Here is an 18,963-nt window from a genome sequence, read left to right on the forward strand (position 1 = left end):
GCCAAATGCGGGCAATTGGGATTAGTTTAGGGGTTTAAAAAAAAGACTGCATGGGCAAGCTGGGCCAAAGGGCCTGTTTCCGTGCTGTAAACCTCTATGACTCTATACCCCCCCGCCATGCCCCACAGCTTATTCTACCCCATACCCATGCGGGAATGAACGGGCTGTGTTGGAGTGCGCGGGCAGTGTGTGACACACGTGGAAGTGGCTGTGTGTGACCATTAGTGTGTGCATGCCTGCACCTGGAATTGCCTTGTTGTGACCTGGTTTCTTCCCTGCAGGTGAGCCTGACCTACACCTACGAGACTAAAGATGCTCTGTGCCTGGTTTTAACTCTAATGAATGGGGGAGATCTCAAATTTCACATCTATCACATGGGAGAGGCTGGCTTTCAGGAGCAACGAGCTGTCTTCTATGCAGCACAGATCTGCTGTGGCCTGGAACATTTGCAGAGAGAGATGGTGGTGTACAGGTCTGTCTGCAGCTAGCACTTTGTCTGTCATTGCCTTTCTGTGCTCTCTTGGTACTCTGTCCTTTCCCTCTACATTGCATGCTGTGCCCTCATTGACACAGGTTTCTTTTTCAGAGACCTGAAGCCAGAAAATCTGCTCCTGGATGACCAGGGTAGGTGAGCAAAGCGATAAGAGGACACGGCGGTGTGTGTACAGTGGGTGTGGGCAGTGCGGTGTGTGTACGCTGGGTGTGGGCAGTGCGGTGTGTGTACACTGGGTGTGGTCAGTGCGGTGTGTGTACACTGGGTGTGGGCAGTGCGGTGTGTGTACGCTGGGTGTGGTCAGTGCGGTGTGTGTACACTGGGTGTGGGCAGTGCGGTGTGTGTACACTGGGTGTGGGCAGTGCGGTGTGTGTACACTGGGTGTGGGCAGTGCGGTGTGTGTACACTGGGTGTGGGCAGTGCGGTGTGTGTACACTGGGTGTGGTCAGTGCGGTGTGTGTACACTGGGTGTGGTCAGTGCGGTGTGTGTACACTGGGTGTGGGCAGTGCGGTGTGTGTACAGTGGGTGTGGGCAGTGCGGTGTGTGTACACTGGGTGTGGGCAGTGCGGTGTGTGTACACTGGGTGTGGGCAGTGCGGTGTGTGTACACTGGGTGTGGGCAGTGCGGTGTGTGTACGCTGGGTGTGGGCAGTGCGGTGTGTGTACACTGGGTGTGGGCAGTGCGGTGTGTGTTCACTGGGTGTGGGCAGTGCGGTGTGTGTACACTGGGTGTGGGCAGTGCGGTGTGTGTTCACTGGGTGTGGGCAGTGCGGTGTGTGTACACTGGGTGTGGGCAGTGCGGTGTGTGTACACTGGGTGTGGTCAGTGCGGTGTGTGTACACTGGGTGTGGGCAGTGCGGTGTGTGTACAGTGGGTGTGGGCAGTGCGGTGTGTGTACACTGGGTGTGGGCAGTGCGGTGTGTGTACACTGGGTGTGGGCAGTGCGGTGTGTGTACAGTGGGTGTGGGCAGTGCGGTGTGTGTACACTGGGTGTGGGCAGTGCGGTGTGTGTAGAGTGGGTGTGGGCAGTGCGGTGTGTGTACACTGGGTGTGGGCAGTGCGGTGTGTGTACGCTGGGTGTGGGCAGTGCGGTGTGTGTACACTGGGTGTGGGCAGTGCGGTGTGTGTACACTGGGTGTGGTCAGTGCGGTGTGTGTTCACTGGGTGTGGGCAGTGCGGTGTGTGTACACTGGGTGTGGTCAGTGCGGTGTGTGTACACTGGGTGTGGGCAGTGCGGTGTGTGTACACTGGGTGTGGGCAGTGCGGTGTGTGTACACTGGGTGTGGGCAGTGCGGTGTGTGTACACTGGGTGTGGTCAGTGCGGTGTGTGTTCACTGGGTGTGGGCAGTGCGGTGTGTGTACAGTGGGTGTGGGCAGTGCGGTGTGTGTACGCTGGGTGTGGTCAGTGCGGTGTGTGTACGCTGGGTGTGGTCAGTGCGGTGTGTGTACGCTGGGTGTGGTCAGTGCGGTGTGTGTTCACTGGGTGTGGGCAGTGCGGTGTGTGTACGCTGGGTGTGGGCAGTGCGGTGTGTGTACGCTGGGTGTGGGCAGTGCGGTGTGTGTACGCTGGGTGTGGGCAGTGTTGGTTGTGTGTACACTGGGTGTGGGCAGTGCGGTGTGTGTTCACTGGGTGTGGGCAGTGCGGTGTGTGTACGCTGGGTGTGGTCAGTGCGGTGTATGTTCACTGGGTGTGGGCAGTGCGGTGTGTGTACGCTGGGTGTGGGCAGTGCGGTGTGTGTACACTGGGTGTGGGCAGTGCGGTGTGTGTACACTGGGTGTGGGCAGTGCGGTGTGTGTACACTGGGTGTGGGCAGTGCGGTGTGTGTACACTGGGTGTGGGCAGTGCGGTGTGTGTACACTGGGTGTGGGCAGTGCGGTGTGTGTACACTGGGTGTGGGCAGTGCGGTGTGGGCAGCGCGGTGTGTGTACACTGGGTGTGGGCAGTGCGGTGTGTGTACACTGGGTGTGGGCAGTGCGGTGTGTGTACACTGGGTGTGGGCAGTGCGGTGTGTGTCCACTGGGTGTGGGCAGTGCGGTGTGTGTACACGGGGTGTGGGCAGTGCGGTGTGTGTACAGTGGGTGTGGGCAGTGCGGTGTGTGTACAGTGGGTGTGGGCAGTGCGGTGTGTGTACAGTGGGTGTGGGCAATGCGGTGTGTGTACAGTGGGTGTGGGCAGTGCGGTGTGTGTACAGTGGGTGTGGGCAGTGCGGTGTGTGTACTGTGGGTGTGGTCAGTGCGGTGTGTGTACACTGGGTGTGGGCAGTGCGGTGTGTGTACACTGGGTGTGGGCAGTGCGGTGTGTGTACACTGGGTGTGGGCAGTGCGGTGTGTGTACACTGGGTGTGGTCAGTGCGGTGTGTGTTCACTGGGTGTGGGCAGTGCGGTGTGTGTACACTGGGTGTGGGCAGTGCGTTGTGTGTACAGTGGGTGTGGGCAGTGCGGTGTGTGTACAGTGGGTGTGGGCAGTGCGGTGTGTGTACAGTGGGTGTGGGCAGTGCGGTGTGTGTACAGTGGGTGTGGTCAGTGCGGTGTGTGTACACTGGGTGTGGGCAGTGCGGTGTGTGTACACTGGGTGTGGGCAGTGCGGTGTGTGTTCACTGGGTGTGGGCAGTGCGGTGTGTGTACACTGGGTGTGGGCAGTGCGGTGTGTGTACGCTGGGTGTGGGCAGTGCGGTGTGTGTACGCTGGGTGTGGGCAGTGCGGTGTGTGTACGCTGGGTGTGGGCAGTGCGGTGTGTGTTCACTGGGTGTGGGCAGTGCGGTGTGTGTACACTGGGTGTGGGCAGTGCGTTGTGTGGACACTGGGTGTGGGCAGTGCGGTGTGTGTACACTGGGTGTGGGCAGTGCGGTGTGTGTACACTGGGTGTGGGCAGTGCGGTGTGTGTACACTGGGTGTGGGCAGTGCGGTGTGTGTACAGTGGGTGTGGTCAGTGCGGTGTGTGTACACTGGGTGTGGGCAGTGCGGTGTGTGTACAGTGGGTGTGGGCAGTGCGGTGTGTGTACACTGGGTGTGGGCAGTGCGGTGTGTGTACGCTGGGTGTGGGCAGTGCGGTGTGTGTACGCTGGGTGTGGGCAGTGCGGTGTGTGTACACTGGGTGTGGGCAGTGCGGTGTGTGTACACTGGGTGTGGGCAGTGCGGTGTGTGTACACTGGGTGTGGGCAGTGCGGTGTGTGTACACTGGGTGTGGGCAGTGCGGTGTGTGTTCACTGGGTGTGGGCAGTGCGGTGTGTGTACACTGGGTGTGGGCAGTGCGGTGTGTGTACACTGGGTGTGGGCAGTGCGGTGTGTGTACAGTGGGTGTGGGCAGTGCGGTGTGTGTACACTGGGTGTGGGCAGTGCGGTGTGTGTACAGTGGGTGTGGGCAGTGCGGTGTGTGTACGCTGGGTGTGGGCAGTGCGGTGTGTGTACGCTGGGTGTGGGCAGTGCGGTGTGTGTACAGTGGGTGTGGGCAGTGCGGTGTGTGTACAGTGGGTGTGGGCAGTGCGGTGTGTGTACGCTGGGTGTGGTCAGTGCGGTGTGTGTACACTGGGTGTGGGCAGTGCGGTGTGTGTACGCTGGGTGTGGTCAGTGCGGTGTGTGTACACTGGGTGTGGGCAGTGCGGTGTGTGTACAGTGGGTGTGGGCAGTGCGGTGTGTGTACACTGGGTGTGGTCAGTGCGGTGTGTGTACACTGGGTGTGGTCAGTGCGGTGTGTGTACACTGGGTGTGGGCAGTGCGGTGTGTGTACACTGGGTGTGGGCAGTGCGGTGTGTGTACACTGGGTGTGGTCAGTGCGGTGTGTGTACAGTGGGTGTGGGCAGTGCGGTGTGTGTACACTGGGTGTGGTCAGTGCGGTGTGTGTACACTGGGTGTGGGCAGTGTGGTGTGTGTACACTGGGTGTGGGCAGTGCGGTGTGTGTACACTGGGTGTGGGCAGTGCGGTGTGTGTACACTGGGTGTGGGCAGTGCGGTGTGTGTACAGTGGGTGTGGGCAGTGCGGTGTGTGTACACTGGGTGTGGGCAGTGCGGTGTGTGTACACTGGGTGTGGGCAGTGCGGTGTGTGTACAGTGGGTGTGGGCAGTGCGGTGTGTGTACACTGGGTGTGGGCAGTGCGGTGTGTGTAGAGTGGGTGTGGGCAGTGCGGTGTGTGTACACTGGGTGTGGGCAGTGCGGTGTGTGTACGCTGGGTGTGGGCAGTGCGGTGTGTGTACACTGGGTGTGGTCAGTGCGGTGTGTGTACACTGGGTGTGGGCAGTGCGGTGTGTGTACACTGGGTGTGGGCAGTGCGGTGTGTGTACACTGGGTGTGGGCAGTGCGGTGTGTGTACACTGGGTGTGGTCAGTGCGGTGTGTGTTCACTGGGTGTGGGCAGTGCGGTGTGTGTACAGTGGGTGTGGGCAGTGCGGTGTGTGTACGCTGGGTGTGGTCAGTGCGGTGTGTGTACGCTGGGTGTGGTCAGTGCGGTGTGTGTACGCTGGGTGTGGTCAGTGCGGTGTGTGTTCACTGGGTGTGGGCAGTGCGGTGTGTGTACGCTGGGTGTGGGCAGTGCGGTGTGTGTACGCTGGGTGTGGGCAGTGCGGTGTGTGTACGCTGGGTGTGGGCAGTGTTGGTTGTGTGTACACTGGGTGTGGGCAGTGCGGTGTGTGTTCACTGGGTGTGGGCAGTGCGGTGTGTGTACGCTGGGTGTGGTCAGTGCGGTGTATGTTCACTGGGTGTGGGCAGTGCGGTGTGTGTACGCTGGGTGTGGGCAGTGCGGTGTGTGTACACTGGGTGTGGGCAGTGCGGTGTGTGTACACTGGGTGTGGGCAGTGCGGTGTGTGTACACTGGGTGTGGGCAGTGCGGTGTGTGTACACTGGGTGTGGGCAGTGCGGTGTGTGTACACTGGGTGTGGGCAGTGCGGTGTGTGTACACTGGGTGTGGGCAGTGCGGTGTGGGCAGCGCGGTGTGTGTACACTGGGTGTGGGCAGTGCGGTGTGTGTACACTGGGTGTGGGCAGTGCGGTGTGTGTACACTGGGTGTGGGCAGTGCGGTGTGTGTCCACTGGGTGTGGGCAGTGCGGTGTGTGTACACGGGGTGTGGGCAGTGCGGTGTGTGTACAGTGGGTGTGGGCAGTGCGGTGTGTGTACAGTGGGTGTGGGCAGTGCGGTGTGTGTACAGTGGGTGTGGGCAATGCGGTGTGTGTACAGTGGGTGTGGGCAGTGCGGTGTGTGTACAGTGGGTGTGGGCAGTGCGGTGTGTGTACTGTGGGTGTGGTCAGTGCGGTGTGTGTACACTGGGTGTGGGCAGTGCGGTGTGTGTACACTGGGTGTGGGCAGTGCGGTGTGTGTACACTGGGTGTGGGCAGTGCGGTGTGTGTACACTGGGTGTGGTCAGTGCGGTGTGTGTTCACTGGGTGTGGGCAGTGCGGTGTGTGTACACTGGGTGTGGGCAGTGCGTTGTGTGTACAGTGGGTGTGGGCAGTGCGGTGTGTGTACAGTGGGTGTGGGCAGTGCGGTGTGTGTACAGTGGGTGTGGGCAGTGCGGTGTGTGTACAGTGGGTGTGGTCAGTGCGGTGTGTGTACACTGGGTGTGGGCAGTGCGGTGTGTGTACACTGGGTGTGGGCAGTGCGGTGTGTGTTCACTGGGTGTGGGCAGTGCGGTGTGTGTACACTGGGTGTGGGCAGTGCGGTGTGTGTACGCTGGGTGTGGGCAGTGCGGTGTGTGTACGCTGGGTGTGGGCAGTGCGGTGTGTGTACGCTGGGTGTGGGCAGTGCGGTGTGTGTTCACTGGGTGTGGGCAGTGCGGTGTGTGTACACTGGGTGTGGGCAGTGCGTTGTGTGGACACTGGGTGTGGGCAGTGCGGTGTGTGTACACTGGGTGTGGGCAGTGCGGTGTGTGTACACTGGGTGTGGGCAGTGCGGTGTGTGTACACTGGGTGTGGGCAGTGCGGTGTGTGTACAGTGGGTGTGGTCAGTGCGGTGTGTGTACACTGGGTGTGGGCAGTGCGGTGTGTGTACAGTGGGTGTGGGCAGTGCGGTGTGTGTACACTGGGTGTGGGCAGTGCGGTGTGTGTACGCTGGGTGTGGGCAGTGCGGTGTGTGTACGCTGGGTGTGGGCAGTGCGGTGTGTGTACACTGGGTGTGGGCAGTGCGGTGTGTGTACACTGGGTGTGGGCAGTGCGGTGTGTGTACACTGGGTGTGGGCAGTGCGGTGTGTGTACACTGGGTGTGGGCAGTGCGGTGTGTGTTCACTGGGTGTGGGCAGTGCGGTGTGTGTACACTGGGTGTGGGCAGTGCGGTGTGTGTACACTGGGTGTGGGCAGTGCGGTGTGTGTACAGTGGGTGTGGGCAGTGCGGTGTGTGTACACTGGGTGTGGGCAGTGCGGTGTGTGTACAGTGGGTGTGGGCAGTGCGGTGTGTGTACGCTGGGTGTGGGCAGTGCGGTGTGTGTACGCTGGGTGTGGGCAGTGCGGTGTGTGTACAGTGGGTGTGGGCAGTGCGGTGTGTGTACAGTGGGTGTGGGCAGTGCGGTGTGTGTACGCTGGGTGTGGTCAGTGCGGTGTGTGTACACTGGGTGTGGGCAGTGCGGTGTGTGTACGCTGGGTGTGGTCAGTGCGGTGTGTGTACACTGGGTGTGGGCAGTGCGGTGTGTGTACAGTGGGTGTGGGCAGTGCGGTGTGTGTACACTGGGTGTGGTCAGTGCGGTGTGTGTACACTGGGTGTGGTCAGTGCGGTGTGTGTACACTGGGTGTGGGCAGTGCGGTGTGTGTACACTGGGTGTGGGCAGTGCGGTGTGTGTACACTGGGTGTGGTCAGTGCGGTGTGTGTACAGTGGGTGTGGGCAGTGCGGTGTGTGTACACTGGGTGTGGTCAGTGCGGTGTGTGTACACTGGGTGTGGGCAGTGTGGTGTGTGTACACTGGGTGTGGGCAGTGCGGTGTGTGTACGCTGGGTGTGGGCAGTGCGGTGTGTGTACACTGGGTGTGGGCAGTGCGGTGTGTGTACACTGGGTGTGGGCAGTGCGGTGTGTGTACACTGGGTGTGGTCAGTGCGGTGCGTGTTCACTGGGTGTGGTCAGTGCGGTGTGTGTTCACTGGGTGTGGGCAGTGCGGTGTGTGTACACTGGGTGTGGGCAGTGCGGTGTGTGTACAGTGGGTGTGGGCAGTGCGGTGTGTGTACAGTGGGTGTGGTCAGTGCGGTGTGTGTACAGTGGGTGTGGGCAGTGCGGTGTGTGTACAGTGGGTGTGGGCAGTGCGGTGTGTGTACACTGGGTGTGGGCAGTGCGGTGTGTGTACACTGGGTGTGGGCAGTGCGGTGTGTGTACACTGGGTGTGGGCAGTGCGGTGTGTGTACATTGGGTGTGGGCAGTGCGGTGTGTGTACACTGGGTGTGGGCAGTGCGGTGTGTGTACGCTGGGTGTGGGCAGTGCGGTGTGTGTACGCTGGGTGTGGGCAGTGCGGTGTGTGTACACTGGGTGTGGGCAGTGCGGTGTGTGTACACTGGGTGTGGGCAGTGCGGTGTGTGTATACTGGGTGTGGGCAGTGCGGTGTGTGTACGCTGGGTGTGGGCAGTGCGGTGTGTGTACAGTGGGTGTGGGCAGTGCGGTGTGTGTACAGTGGGTGTGGGCAGTGCGGTGTGTGTACAGTGGGTGTGGGCAGTGCGGTGTGTGTACAGTGGGTGTAGGCAGTGCGGTGTGTGTACTGTGGGTGTGGTCAGTGCGGTGTGTGTACACTGGGTGTGGGCAGTGCGGTGTGTGTACACTGGGTGTGGGCAGTGCGGTGTGTGTACACTGGGTGTGGGCAGTGCGGTGTGTGTACACTGGGTGTGGTCAGTGCGGTGTGTGTTCACTGGGTGTGGTCAGTGCGGTGTGTGTTCACTGGGTGTGGGCAGTGCGGTGTGTGTACACTGGGTGTGGGCAGTGCGGTGTGTGTACAGTGGGTGTGGGCAGTGCGGTGTGTGTACAGTGGGTGTGGGCAGTGCGGTGTGTGTACAGTGGGTGTGGGCAGTGCGGTGTGTGTACAGTGGGTGTGGTCAGTGCGGTGTGTGTACACTGGGTGTGGGCAGTGCGGTGTGTGTACACTGGGTGTGGGCAGTGCGGTGTGTGTTCACTGGGTGTGGGCAGTGCGGTGTGTGTACACTGGGTGTGGGCAGTGCGGTGTGTGTACGCTGGGTGTGGGCAGTGCGGTGTGTGTACACTGGGTGTGGGCAGTGCGGTGTGTGTACGCTGGGTGTGGGCAGTGCGGTGTGTGTACACTGGGTGTGGGCAGTGCGGTGTGTGTACAGTGGGTGTGGGCAGTGCGGTGTGTGTACACTGGGTGTGGGCAGTGCGGTGTGTGTACACTGGGTGTGGGCAGTGCGGTGTGTGTACACTGGGTGTGGGCAGTGCGGTGTGTGTACGCTGGGTGTGGGCAGTGCGGTGTGTGTACACTGGGTGTGGGCAGTGCGGTGTGTGTTCACTGGGTGTGGGCAGTGCGGTGTGTGTACACTGGGTGTGGGCAGTGCGGTGTGTGTTCACTGGGTGTGGGCAGTGCGGTGTGTGTACACTGGGTGTGGGCAGTGCGGTGTGTGTACACTGGGTGTGGTCAGTGCGGTGTGTGTACACTGGGTGTGGGCAGTGCGGTGTGTGTACAGTGGGTGTGGGCAGTGCGGTGTGTGTACACTGGGTGTGGGCAGTGCGGTGTGTGTACACTGGGTGTGGGCAGTGCGGTGTGTGTACAGTGGGTGTGGGCAGTGCGGTGTGTGTACACTGGGTGTGGGCAGTGCGGTGTGTGTACAGTGGGTGTGGGCAGTGCGGTGTGTGTACACTGGGTGTGGGCAGTGCGGTGTGTGTACGCTGGGTGTGGGCAGTGCGGTGTGTGTACACTGGGTGTGGGCAGTGCGGTGTGTGTACACTGGGTGTGGTCAGTGCGGTGTGTGTTCACTGGGTGTGGGCAGTGCGGTGTGTGTACACTGGGTGTGGTCAGTGCGGTGTGTGTACACTGGGTGTGGGCAGTGCGGTGTGTGTACACTGGGTGTGGGCAGTGCGGTGTGTGTACACTGGGTGTGGGCAGTGCGGTGTGTGTACACTGGGTGTGGTCAGTGCGGTGTGTGTTCACTGGGTGTGGGCAGTGCGGTGTGTGTACAGTGGGTGTGGGCAGTGCGGTGTGTGTACGCTGGGTGTGGTCAGTGCGGTGTGTGTACGCTGGGTGTGGTCAGTGCGGTGTGTGTACGCTGGGTGTGGTCAGTGCGGTGTGTGTTCACTGGGTGTGGGCAGTGCGGTGTGTGTACGCTGGGTGTGGGCAGTGCGGTGTGTGTACGCTGGGTGTGGGCAGTGCGGTGTGTGTACGCTGGGTGTGGGCAGTGTTGGTTGTGTGTACACTGGGTGTGGGCAGTGCGGTGTGTGTTCACTGGGTGTGGGCAGTGCGGTGTGTGTACGCTGGGTGTGGTCAGTGCGGTGTATGTTCACTGGGTGTGGGCAGTGCGGTGTGTGTACGCTGGGTGTGGGCAGTGCGGTGTGTGTACACTGGGTGTGGGCAGTGCGGTGTGTGTACACTGGGTGTGGGCAGTGCGGTGTGTGTACACTGGGTGTGGGCAGTGCGGTGTGTGTACACTGGGTGTGGGCAGTGCGGTGTGTGTACACTGGGTGTGGGCAGTGCGGTGTGTGTACACTGGGTGTGGGCAGTGCGGTGTGGGCAGCGCGGTGTGTGTACACTGGGTGTGGGCAGTGCGGTGTGTGTACACTGGGTGTGGGCAGTGCGGTGTGTGTACACTGGGTGTGGGCAGTGCGGTGTGTGTCCACTGGGTGTGGGCAGTGCGGTGTGTGTACACGGGGTGTGGGCAGTGCGGTGTGTGTACAGTGGGTGTGGGCAGTGCGGTGTGTGTACAGTGGGTGTGGGCAGTGCGGTGTGTGTACAGTGGGTGTGGGCAGTGCGGTGTGTGTACAGTGGGTGTGGGCAGTGCGGTGTGTGTACAGTGGGTGTGGGCAGTGCGGTGTGTGTACTGTGGGTGTGGTCAGTGCGGTGTGTGTACACTGGGTGTGGGCAGTGCGGTGTGTGTACACTGGGTGTGGGCAGTGCGGTGTGTGTACACTGGGTGTGGGCAGTGCGGTGTGTGTACACTGGGTGTGGTCAGTGCGGTGTGTGTTCACTGGGTGTGGGCAGTGCGGTGTGTGTACACTGGGTGTGGGCAGTGCGGTGTGTGTACAGTGGGTGTGGGCAGTGCGGTGTGTGTACAGTGGGTGTGGGCAGTGCGGTGTGTGTACAGTGGGTGTGGGCAGTGCGGTGTGTGTACAGTGGGTGTGGTCAGTGCGGTGTGTGTACACTGGGTGTGGGCAGTGCGGTGTGTGTACACTGGGTGTGGGCAGTGCGGTGTGTGTTCACTGGGTGTGGGCAGTGCGGTGTGTGTACACTGGGTGTGGGCAGTGCGGTGTGTGTACGCTGGGTGTGGGCAGTGCGGTGTGTGTACGCTGGGTGTGGGCAGTGCGGTGTGTGTACGCTGGGTGTGGGCAGTGCGGTGTGTGTTCACTGGGTGTGGGCAGTGCGGTGTGTGTACACTGGGTGTGGGCAGTGCGTTGTGTGGACACTGGGTGTGGGCAGTGCGGTGTGTGTACACTGGGTGTGGGCAGTGCGGTGTGTGTACACTGGGTGTGGGCAGTGCGGTGTGTGTACACTGGGTGTGGGCAGTGCGGTGTGTGTACAGTGGGTGTGGTCAGTGCGGTGTGTGTACACTGGGTGTGGGCAGTGCGGTGTGTGTACAGTGGGTGTGGGCAGTGCGGTGTGTGTACACTGGGTGTGGGCAGTGCGGTGTGTGTACGCTGGGTGTGGGCAGTGCGGTGTGTGTACGCTGGGTGTGGGCAGTGCGGTGTGTGTACACTGGGTGTGGGCAGTGCGGTGTGTGTACACTGGGTGTGGGCAGTGCGGTGTGTGTACACTGGGTGTGGGCAGTGCGGTGTGTGTACACTGGGTGTGGGCAGTGCGGTGTGTGTTCACTGGGTGTGGGCAGTGCGGTGTGTGTACACTGGGTGTGGGCAGTGCGGTGTGTGTACACTGGGTGTGGGCAGTGCGGTGTGTGTACAGTGGGTGTGGGCAGTGCGGTGTGTGTACACTGGGTGTGGGCAGTGCGGTGTGTGTACAGTGGGTGTGGGCAGTGCGGTGTGTGTACGCTGGGTGTGGGCAGTGCGGTGTGTGTACGCTGGGTGTGGGCAGTGCGGTGTGTGTACAGTGGGTGTGGGCAGTGCGGTGTGTGTACAGTGGGTGTGGGCAGTGCGGTGTGTGTACGCTGGGTGTGGTCAGTGCGGTGTGTGTACACTGGGTGTGGGCAGTGCGGTGTGTGTACGCTGGGTGTGGTCAGTGCGGTGTGTGTACACTGGGTGTGGGCAGTGCGGTGTGTGTACAGTGGGTGTGGGCAGTGCGGTGTGTGTACACTGGGTGTGGTCAGTGCGGTGTGTGTACACTGGGTGTGGTCAGTGCGGTGTGTGTACACTGGGTGTGGGCAGTGCGGTGTGTGTACACTGGGTGTGGGCAGTGCGGTGTGTGTACACTGGGTGTGGGCAGTGCGGTGTGTGTACAGTGGGTGTGGGCAGTGCGGTGTGTGTACACTGGGTGTGGTCAGTGCGGTGTGTGTACACTGGGTGTGGGCAGTGTGGTGTGTGTACACTGGGTGTGGGCAGTGCGGTGTGTGTACGCTGGGTGTGGGCAGTGCGGTGTGTGTACACTGGGTGTGGGCAGTGCGGTGTGTGTACACTGGGTGTGGGCAGTGCGGTGTGTGTACACTGGGTGTGGTCAGTGCGGTGCGTGTTCACTGGGTGTGGTCAGTGCGGTGTGTGTTCACTGGGTGTGGGCAGTGCGGTGTGTGTACACTGGGTGTGGGCAGTGCGGTGTGTGTACAGTGGGTGTGGGCAGTGCGGTGTGTGTACAGTGGGTGTGGTCAGTGCGGTGTGTGTACAGTGGGTGTGGGCAGTGCGGTGTGTGTACAGTGGGTGTGGGCAGTGCGGTGTGTGTACACTGGGTGTGGGCAGTGCGGTGTGTGTACACTGGGTGTGGGCAGTGCGGTGTGTGTACACTGGGTGTGGGCAGTGCGGTGTGTGTACATTGGGTGTGGGCAGTGCGGTGTGTGTACACTGGGTGTGGGCAGTGCGGTGTGTGTACGCTGGGTGTGGGCAGTGCGGTGTGTGTACGCTGGGTGTGGGCAGTGCGGTGTGTGTACACTGGGTGTGGGCAGTGCGGTGTGTGTACACTGGGTGTGGGCAGTGCGGTGTGTGTATACTGGGTGTGGGCAGTGCGGTGTGTGTACGCTGGGTGTGGGCAGTGCGGTGTGTGTACAGTGGGTGTGGGCAGTGCGGTGTGTGTACAGTGGGTGTGGGCAGTGCGGTGTGTGTACAGTGGGTGTGGGCAGTGCGGTGTGTGTACAGTGGGTGTGGGCAGTGCGGTGTGTGTACTGTGGGTGTGGTCAGTGCGGTGTGTGTACACTGGGTGTGGGCAGTGCGGTGTGTGTACACTGGGTGTGGGCAGTGCGGTGTGTGTACACTGGGTGTGGGCAGTGCGGTGTGTGTACACTGGGTGTGGTCAGTGCGGTGTGTGTTCACTGGGTGTGGTCAGTGCGGTGTGTGTTCACTGGGTGTGGGCAGTGCGGTGTGTGTACAGTGGGTGTGGGCAGTGCGGTGTGTGTACAGTGGGTGTGGGCAGTGCGGTGTGTGTACAGTGGGTGTGGGCAGTGCGGTGTGTGTACAGTGGGTGTGGTCAGTGCGGTGTGTGTACACTGGGTGTGGGCAGTGCGGTGTGTGTACACTGGGTGTGGGCAGTGCGGTGTGTGTTCACTGGGTGTGGGCAGTGCGGTGTGTGTACACTGGGTGTGGGCAGTGCGGTGTGTGTACGCTGGGTGTGGGCAGTGCGGTGTGTGTACGCTGGGTGTGGGCAGTGCGGTGTGTGTACGCTGGGTGTGGGCAGTGCGGTGTGTGTACACTAGGTGTGGGCAGTGCGGTGTGTGTACACTGGGTGTGGGCAGTGCGGTGTGTGGACACTGGGTGTGGGCAGTGCGGTGTGTGTACACTGGGTGTGGGCAGTGCGGTGTGTGTACAGTGGGTGTGGGCAGTGCGGTGTGTGTACACTGGGTGTGGGCAGTGCGGTGTGTGTACAGTGGGTGTGGGCAGTGCGGTGTGTGTACACTGGGTGTGGGCAGTGCGGTGTGTGTACACTGGGTGTGGGCAGTGCGGTGTGTGTACACTGGGTGTGGGCAGTGCGGTGTGTGTACAGTGGGTGTGGGCAGTGCGGTGTGTGTACACTGGGTGTGGGCAGTGCGGTGTGTGTACAGTGGGTGTGGCCAGTGCGGTGTGTGTACAGTGGGTGTGGGCAGTGCGGTGTGTGTACACGGGGTGTGGGCAGTGCGGTGTGTGTACAGTGGGTGTGGGCAGTGCGGTGTGTGTACAGTGGGTGTGGGCAGTGCGGTGTGTGTACAGTGGGTGTGGGCAGTGCGGTGTGTGTACAGTGGGTGTGGGCAGTGCGGTGTGTGTACAGTGGGTGTGGGCAGTGCGGTGTGTGTACAGTGGGTGTGGGCAGTGCGGTGTGTGTACTGTGGGTGTGGTCAGTGCGGTGTGTGTACACTGGGTGTGGGCAGTGCGGTGTGTGTACACTGGGTGTGGGCAGTGCGGTGTGTGTACACTGGGTGTGGGCAGTGCGGTGTGTGTACACTGGGTGTGGTCAGTGCGGTGTGTGTTCACTGGGTGTGGGCAGTGCGGTGTGTGTACACTGGGTGTGGGCAGTGCGGTGTGTGTACAGTGGGTGTGGGCAGTGCGGTGTGTGTACAGTGGATGTGGGCAGTGCGGTGTGTGTACAGTGGGTGTGGGCAGTGCGGTGTGTGTACAGTGGGTGTGGTCAGTGCGGTGTGTGTACACTGGGTGTGGGCAGTGCGGTGTGTGTACACTGGGTGTGGGCAGTGCGGTGTGTGTACACTGGGTGTGGGCAGTGCGGTGTGCGTACACTGGGTGTGGGCAGTGCGGTGTGTGTACACTGGGTGTGGGCAGTGCGGTGTGTGTACACTGGGTGTGGGCAGTGCGGTGTGTGTACACTGGGTGTGGGCAGTGCGGTGTGTGTTCACTGGGTGTGGTCAGTGCGGTGTGTGTACACTGGGTGTGGGCAGTGCGGTGTGTGTACACTGGGTGTGGGCAGTGCGGTGTGTGTACACTGGGTGTGGGCAGTGCGGTGTGTGTTCACTGGGTGTGGTCAGTGCGGTGTGTGTACACTGGGTGTGGGCAGTGGGTGTGGGCAGTGCGGTGTGTGTACACTGGGTGTGGGCAGTGCGGTGTGTGTACAGTGGGTGTGGTCAGTGCGGTGTGTGTACAGTGGGTGTGGGAAGTGCGGTGTGTGTACGCTGGGTGTGGGCAGTGCGGTGTGTGTACAGTGGGTGTGGGCAGTGCGGTGTGTGTACGCTGGGTGTGGGCAGTGCGGTGTGTGTACACTGGGTGTGGGCAGTGCGGTGTGTGTACGCTGGGTGTGGGCAGTGCGGTGTGTGTACAGTGGGTGTGGGCAGTGCGGTGTGTGTACGCTGGGTGTGGTCAGTGCGGTGTGTGTACGCTGGGTGTGGTCAGTGCGGTGTGTGTACGCTAGGTGTGGTCAGTGCGGCGTGTGTTCACTGGGTGTGGGCAGTGCGGTGTGTGTACACTGGGTGTGGGCAGTGCGGTGTGTGTACGCTGGGTGTGGTCAGTGCGGTGTGTGTACGCTGGGTGTGGGCAGTGCGGTGTGTGTACGCTGGGTGTGGGCAGTGCGGTGTGTGTACACTGGGTGTGGGCAGTGCGGTGTGTGTACACTGGGTGTGGGCAGTGCGGTGTGTGTACACTGGGTGTGGTCAGTGCGGTGCGTGTTCACTGGGTGTGGTCAGTGCGGTGTGTGTTCACTGGGTGTGGGCAGTGCGGTGTGTGTACACTGGGTGTGGGCAGTGCGGTGTGTGTACAGTGGGTGTGGGCAGTGCGGTGTGTGTACAGTGGGTGTGGTCAGTGCGGTGTGTGTACAGTGGGTGTGGGCAGTGCGGTGTGTGTACAGTGGGTGTGGGCAGTGCGGTGTGTGTACACTGGGTGTGGGCAGTGCGGTGTGTGTACACTGGGTGTGGGCAGTGCGGTGTGTGTACACTGGGTGTGGGCAGTGCGGTGTGTGTACATTGGGTGTGGGCAGTGCGGTGTGTGTACACTGGGTGTGGGCAGTGCGGTGTGTGTACGCTGGGTGTGGGCAGTGCGGTGTGTGTACGCTGGGTGTGGGCAGTGCGGTGTGTGTACACTGGGTGTGGGCAGTGCGGTGTGTGTACACTGGGTGTGGGCAGTGCGGTGTGTGTATACTGGGTGTGGGCAGTGCGGTGTGTGTACGCTGGGTGTGGGCAGTGCGGTGTGTGTACAGTGGGTGTGGGCAGTGCGGTGTGTGTACAGTGGGTGTGGGCAGTGCGGTGTGTGTACAGTGGGTGTGGGCAGTGCGGTGTGTGTACAGTGGGTGTGGGCAGTGCGGTGTGTGTACTGTGGGTGTGGTCAGTGCGGTGTGTGTACACTGGGTGTGGGCAGTGCGGTGTGTGTACACTGGGTGTGGGCAGTGCGGTGTGTGTACACTGGGTGTGGGCAGTGCGGTGTGTGTACACTGGGTGTGGTCAGTGCGGTGTGTGTTCACTGGGTGTGGTCAGTGCGGTGTGTGTTCACTGGGTGTGGGCAGTGCGGTGTGTGTACACTGGGTGTGGGCAGTGCGGTGTGTGTACAGTGGGTGTGGGCAGTGCGGTGTGTGTACAGTGGGTGTGGGCAGTGCGGTGTGTGTACAGTGGGTGTGGGCAGTGCGGTGTGTGTACAGTGGGTGTGGTCAGTGCGGTGTGTGTACACTGGGTGTGGGCAGTGCGGTGTGTGTACACTGGGTGTGGGCAGTGCGGTGTGTGTTCACTGGGTGTGGGCAGTGCGGTGTGTGTACACTGGGTGTGGGCAGTGCGGTGTGTGTACGCTGGGTGTGGGCAGTGCGGTGTGTGTACGCTGGGTGTGGGCAGTGCGGTGTGTGTACGCTGGGTGTGGGCAGTGCGGTGTGTGTACACTAGGTGTGGGCAGTGCGGTGTGTGTACACTGGGTGTGGGCAGTGCGGTGTGTGGACACTGGGTGTGGGCAGTGCGGTGTGTGTACACTGGGTGTGGGCAGTGCGGTGTGTGTACAGTGGGTGTGGGCAGTGCGGTGTGTGTACACTGGGTGTGGGCAGTGCGGTGTGTGTACAGTGGGTGTGGGCAGTGCGGTGTGTGTACACTGGGTGTGGGCAGTGCGGTGTGTGTACACTGGGTGTGGGCAGTGCGGTGTGTGTACACTGGGTGTGGGCAGTGCGGTGTGTGTACAGTGGGTGTGGGCAGTGCGGTGTGTGTACACTGGGTGTGGGCAGTGCGGTGTGTGTACAGTGGGTGTGGCCAGTGCGGTGTGTGTACAGTGGGTGTGGGCAGTGCGGTGTGTGTACACGGGGTGTGGGCAGTGCGGTGTGTGTACAGTGGGTGTGGGCAGTGCGGTGTGTGTACAGTGGGTGTGGGCAGTGCGGTGTGTGTACAGTGGGTGTGGGCAGTGCGGTGTGTGTACAGTGGGTGTGGGCAGTGCGGTGTGTGTACAGTGGGTGTGGGCAGTGCGGTGTGTGTACAGTGGGTGTGGGCAGTGCGGTGTGTGTACTGTGGGTGTGGTCAGTGCGGTGTGTGTACACTGGGTGTGGGCAGTGCGGTGTGTGTACACTGGGTGTGGGCAGTGCGGTGTGTGTACACTGGGTGTGGGCAGTGCGGTGTGTGTACACTGGGTGTGCTCAGTGCGGTGTGTGTTCACTGGGTGTGGGCAGTGCGGTGTGTGTACACTGGGTGTGGGCAGTGCGGTGTGTGTACAGTGGGTGTGGGCAGTGCGGTGTGTGTACAGTGGATGTGGGCAGTGCGGTGTGTGTACAGTGGGTGTGGGCAGTGCGGTGTGTGTACAGTGGGTGTGGTCAGTGCGGTGTGTGTACACTGGGTGTGGGCAGTGCGGTGTGCGTACACTGGGTGTGGGCAGTGCGGTGTGTGTACACTGGGTGTGGGCAGTGCGGTGTGCGTACACTGGGTGTGGGCAGTGCGGTGTGTGTACACTGGGTGTGGGCAGTGCGGTGTGTGTACACTGGGTGTGGGCAGTGCGGTGTGTGTACACTGGGTGTGGGCAGTGCGGTGTGTGTTCACTGGGTGTGGTCAGTGCGGTGTGTGTACACTGGGTGTGGGCAGTGCGGTGTGTGTACACTGGGTGTGGGCAGTGCGGTGTGTGTACACTGGGTGTGGGCAGTGCGGTGTGTGTTCACTGGGTGTGGTCAGTGCGGTGTGTGTACACTGGGTGTGGGCAGTGGGTGTGGGCAGTGCGGTGTGTGTACACTGGGTGTGGGCAGTGCGGTGTGTGTACAGTGGGTGTGGTCAGTGCGGTGTGTGTACAGTGGGTGTGGGAAGTGCGGTGTGTGTACGCTGGGTGTGGGCAGTGCGGTGTGTGTACAGTGGGTGTGGGCAGTGCGGTGTGTGTACGCTGGGTGTGGGCAGTGCGGTGTGTGTACACTGGGTGTGGGCAGTGCGGTGTGTGTACGCTGGGTGTGGGCAGTGCGGTGTGTGTACAGTGGGTGTGGGCAGTGCGGTGTGTGTACGCTGGGTGTGGTCAGTGCGGTGTGTGTACGCTGGGTGTGGTCAGTGCGGTGTGTGTACGCTAGGTGTGGTCAGTGCGGCGTGTGTTCACTGGGTGTGGGCAGTGCGGTGTGTGTACGCTGGGTGTGGGCAGTGCGGTGTGTGTACGCTGGGTGTGGGCAGTGCGGTGTGTGTACGCTGGGTGTGGGCAGTGTTGGTTGTGTGTACACTGGGTGTGGGCAGTGCGGTGTGTGTTCACTGGGTGTGGGCAGTGCGGTGTGTGTACGCTGGGTGTGGGCAGTGCGGTGTGTGTACAGTGGGTGTGGGCAGTGCGGTGTGTGTACGCTGGGTGTGGTCAGTGCGGTGTATGTTCACTGGGTGTGGGCAGTGCGGTGTGTGTACGCTGGGTGTGGGCAGTGCGGTGTGTGTACACTGGGTGTGGGCAGTGCGGTGTGTGTACACTGGGTGTGGGCAGTGCGCTGTGTGTGCACTGGGTGTGGGCAGTGCGGTGTGTGTACACTGGGTGTGGGCAGTGCGGTGTGTGTACACTGGGTGTGGGCAGTGCGGTGTGTGTACACTGGGTGTGGGCAGTGCGGTGTGTGTACACTGGGTGTGGGCAGTGCGGTGTGTGTACAGTGGGTGTGGGCAGTGCGGTGTGTGTACAGTGGGTGTGGGCAGTGCGGTGTGTGTACAGTGGGTGTGGGCAGTGCGGTGTGTGGGCAGTGCGGTGTGTGTACAGTGGGTGTGGGCAGTGCGGTGTGTGTACTGTGGGTGTGGGCAGTGCGGTGTGTGTACACTGGGTGTGGGCAGTGCGGTGTGTGTACACTGGGTGTGGTCAGTGCGGTGTGTGGGCAGTGCGGTGTGTGTACACTGGGTGTGGGCAGTGCGGTGTGTGTACAGTGGGTGTGGGCAGTGCGGTGTGTGTACAGTGGG

At 61.7% G+C, this 18,963-nt stretch overlaps 1 protein-coding gene across 4 annotated transcripts in view; it reads left to right on the plus strand.

Moving 5' to 3' along the window:
• The window catches only part of LOC144505264 (G protein-coupled receptor kinase 6-like), a 226,085-nt gene that overhangs the window by 53,981 nt on the left and 153,141 nt on the right, over positions 1–18,963 (plus strand). For all 4 annotated transcript variants that reach the window (XM_078231310.1, XM_078231311.1, XM_078231313.1 and 1 more), the window contains exons 9-10: positions 282–472; positions 587–624. In XM_078231310.1, the coding sequence (XP_078087436.1) occupies positions 282–472; positions 587–624 (229 nt within the window). The remainder of the gene's footprint in view (positions 1–281; positions 473–586; positions 625–18,963) is intronic.

Source organism: Mustelus asterias, chromosome 16 (genome assembly GCF_964213995.1).
Source record: "Mustelus asterias chromosome 16, sMusAst1.hap1.1, whole genome shotgun sequence".
Classification (NCBI taxonomy): Eukaryota; Metazoa; Chordata; class Chondrichthyes; order Carcharhiniformes; family Triakidae; genus Mustelus; species Mustelus asterias.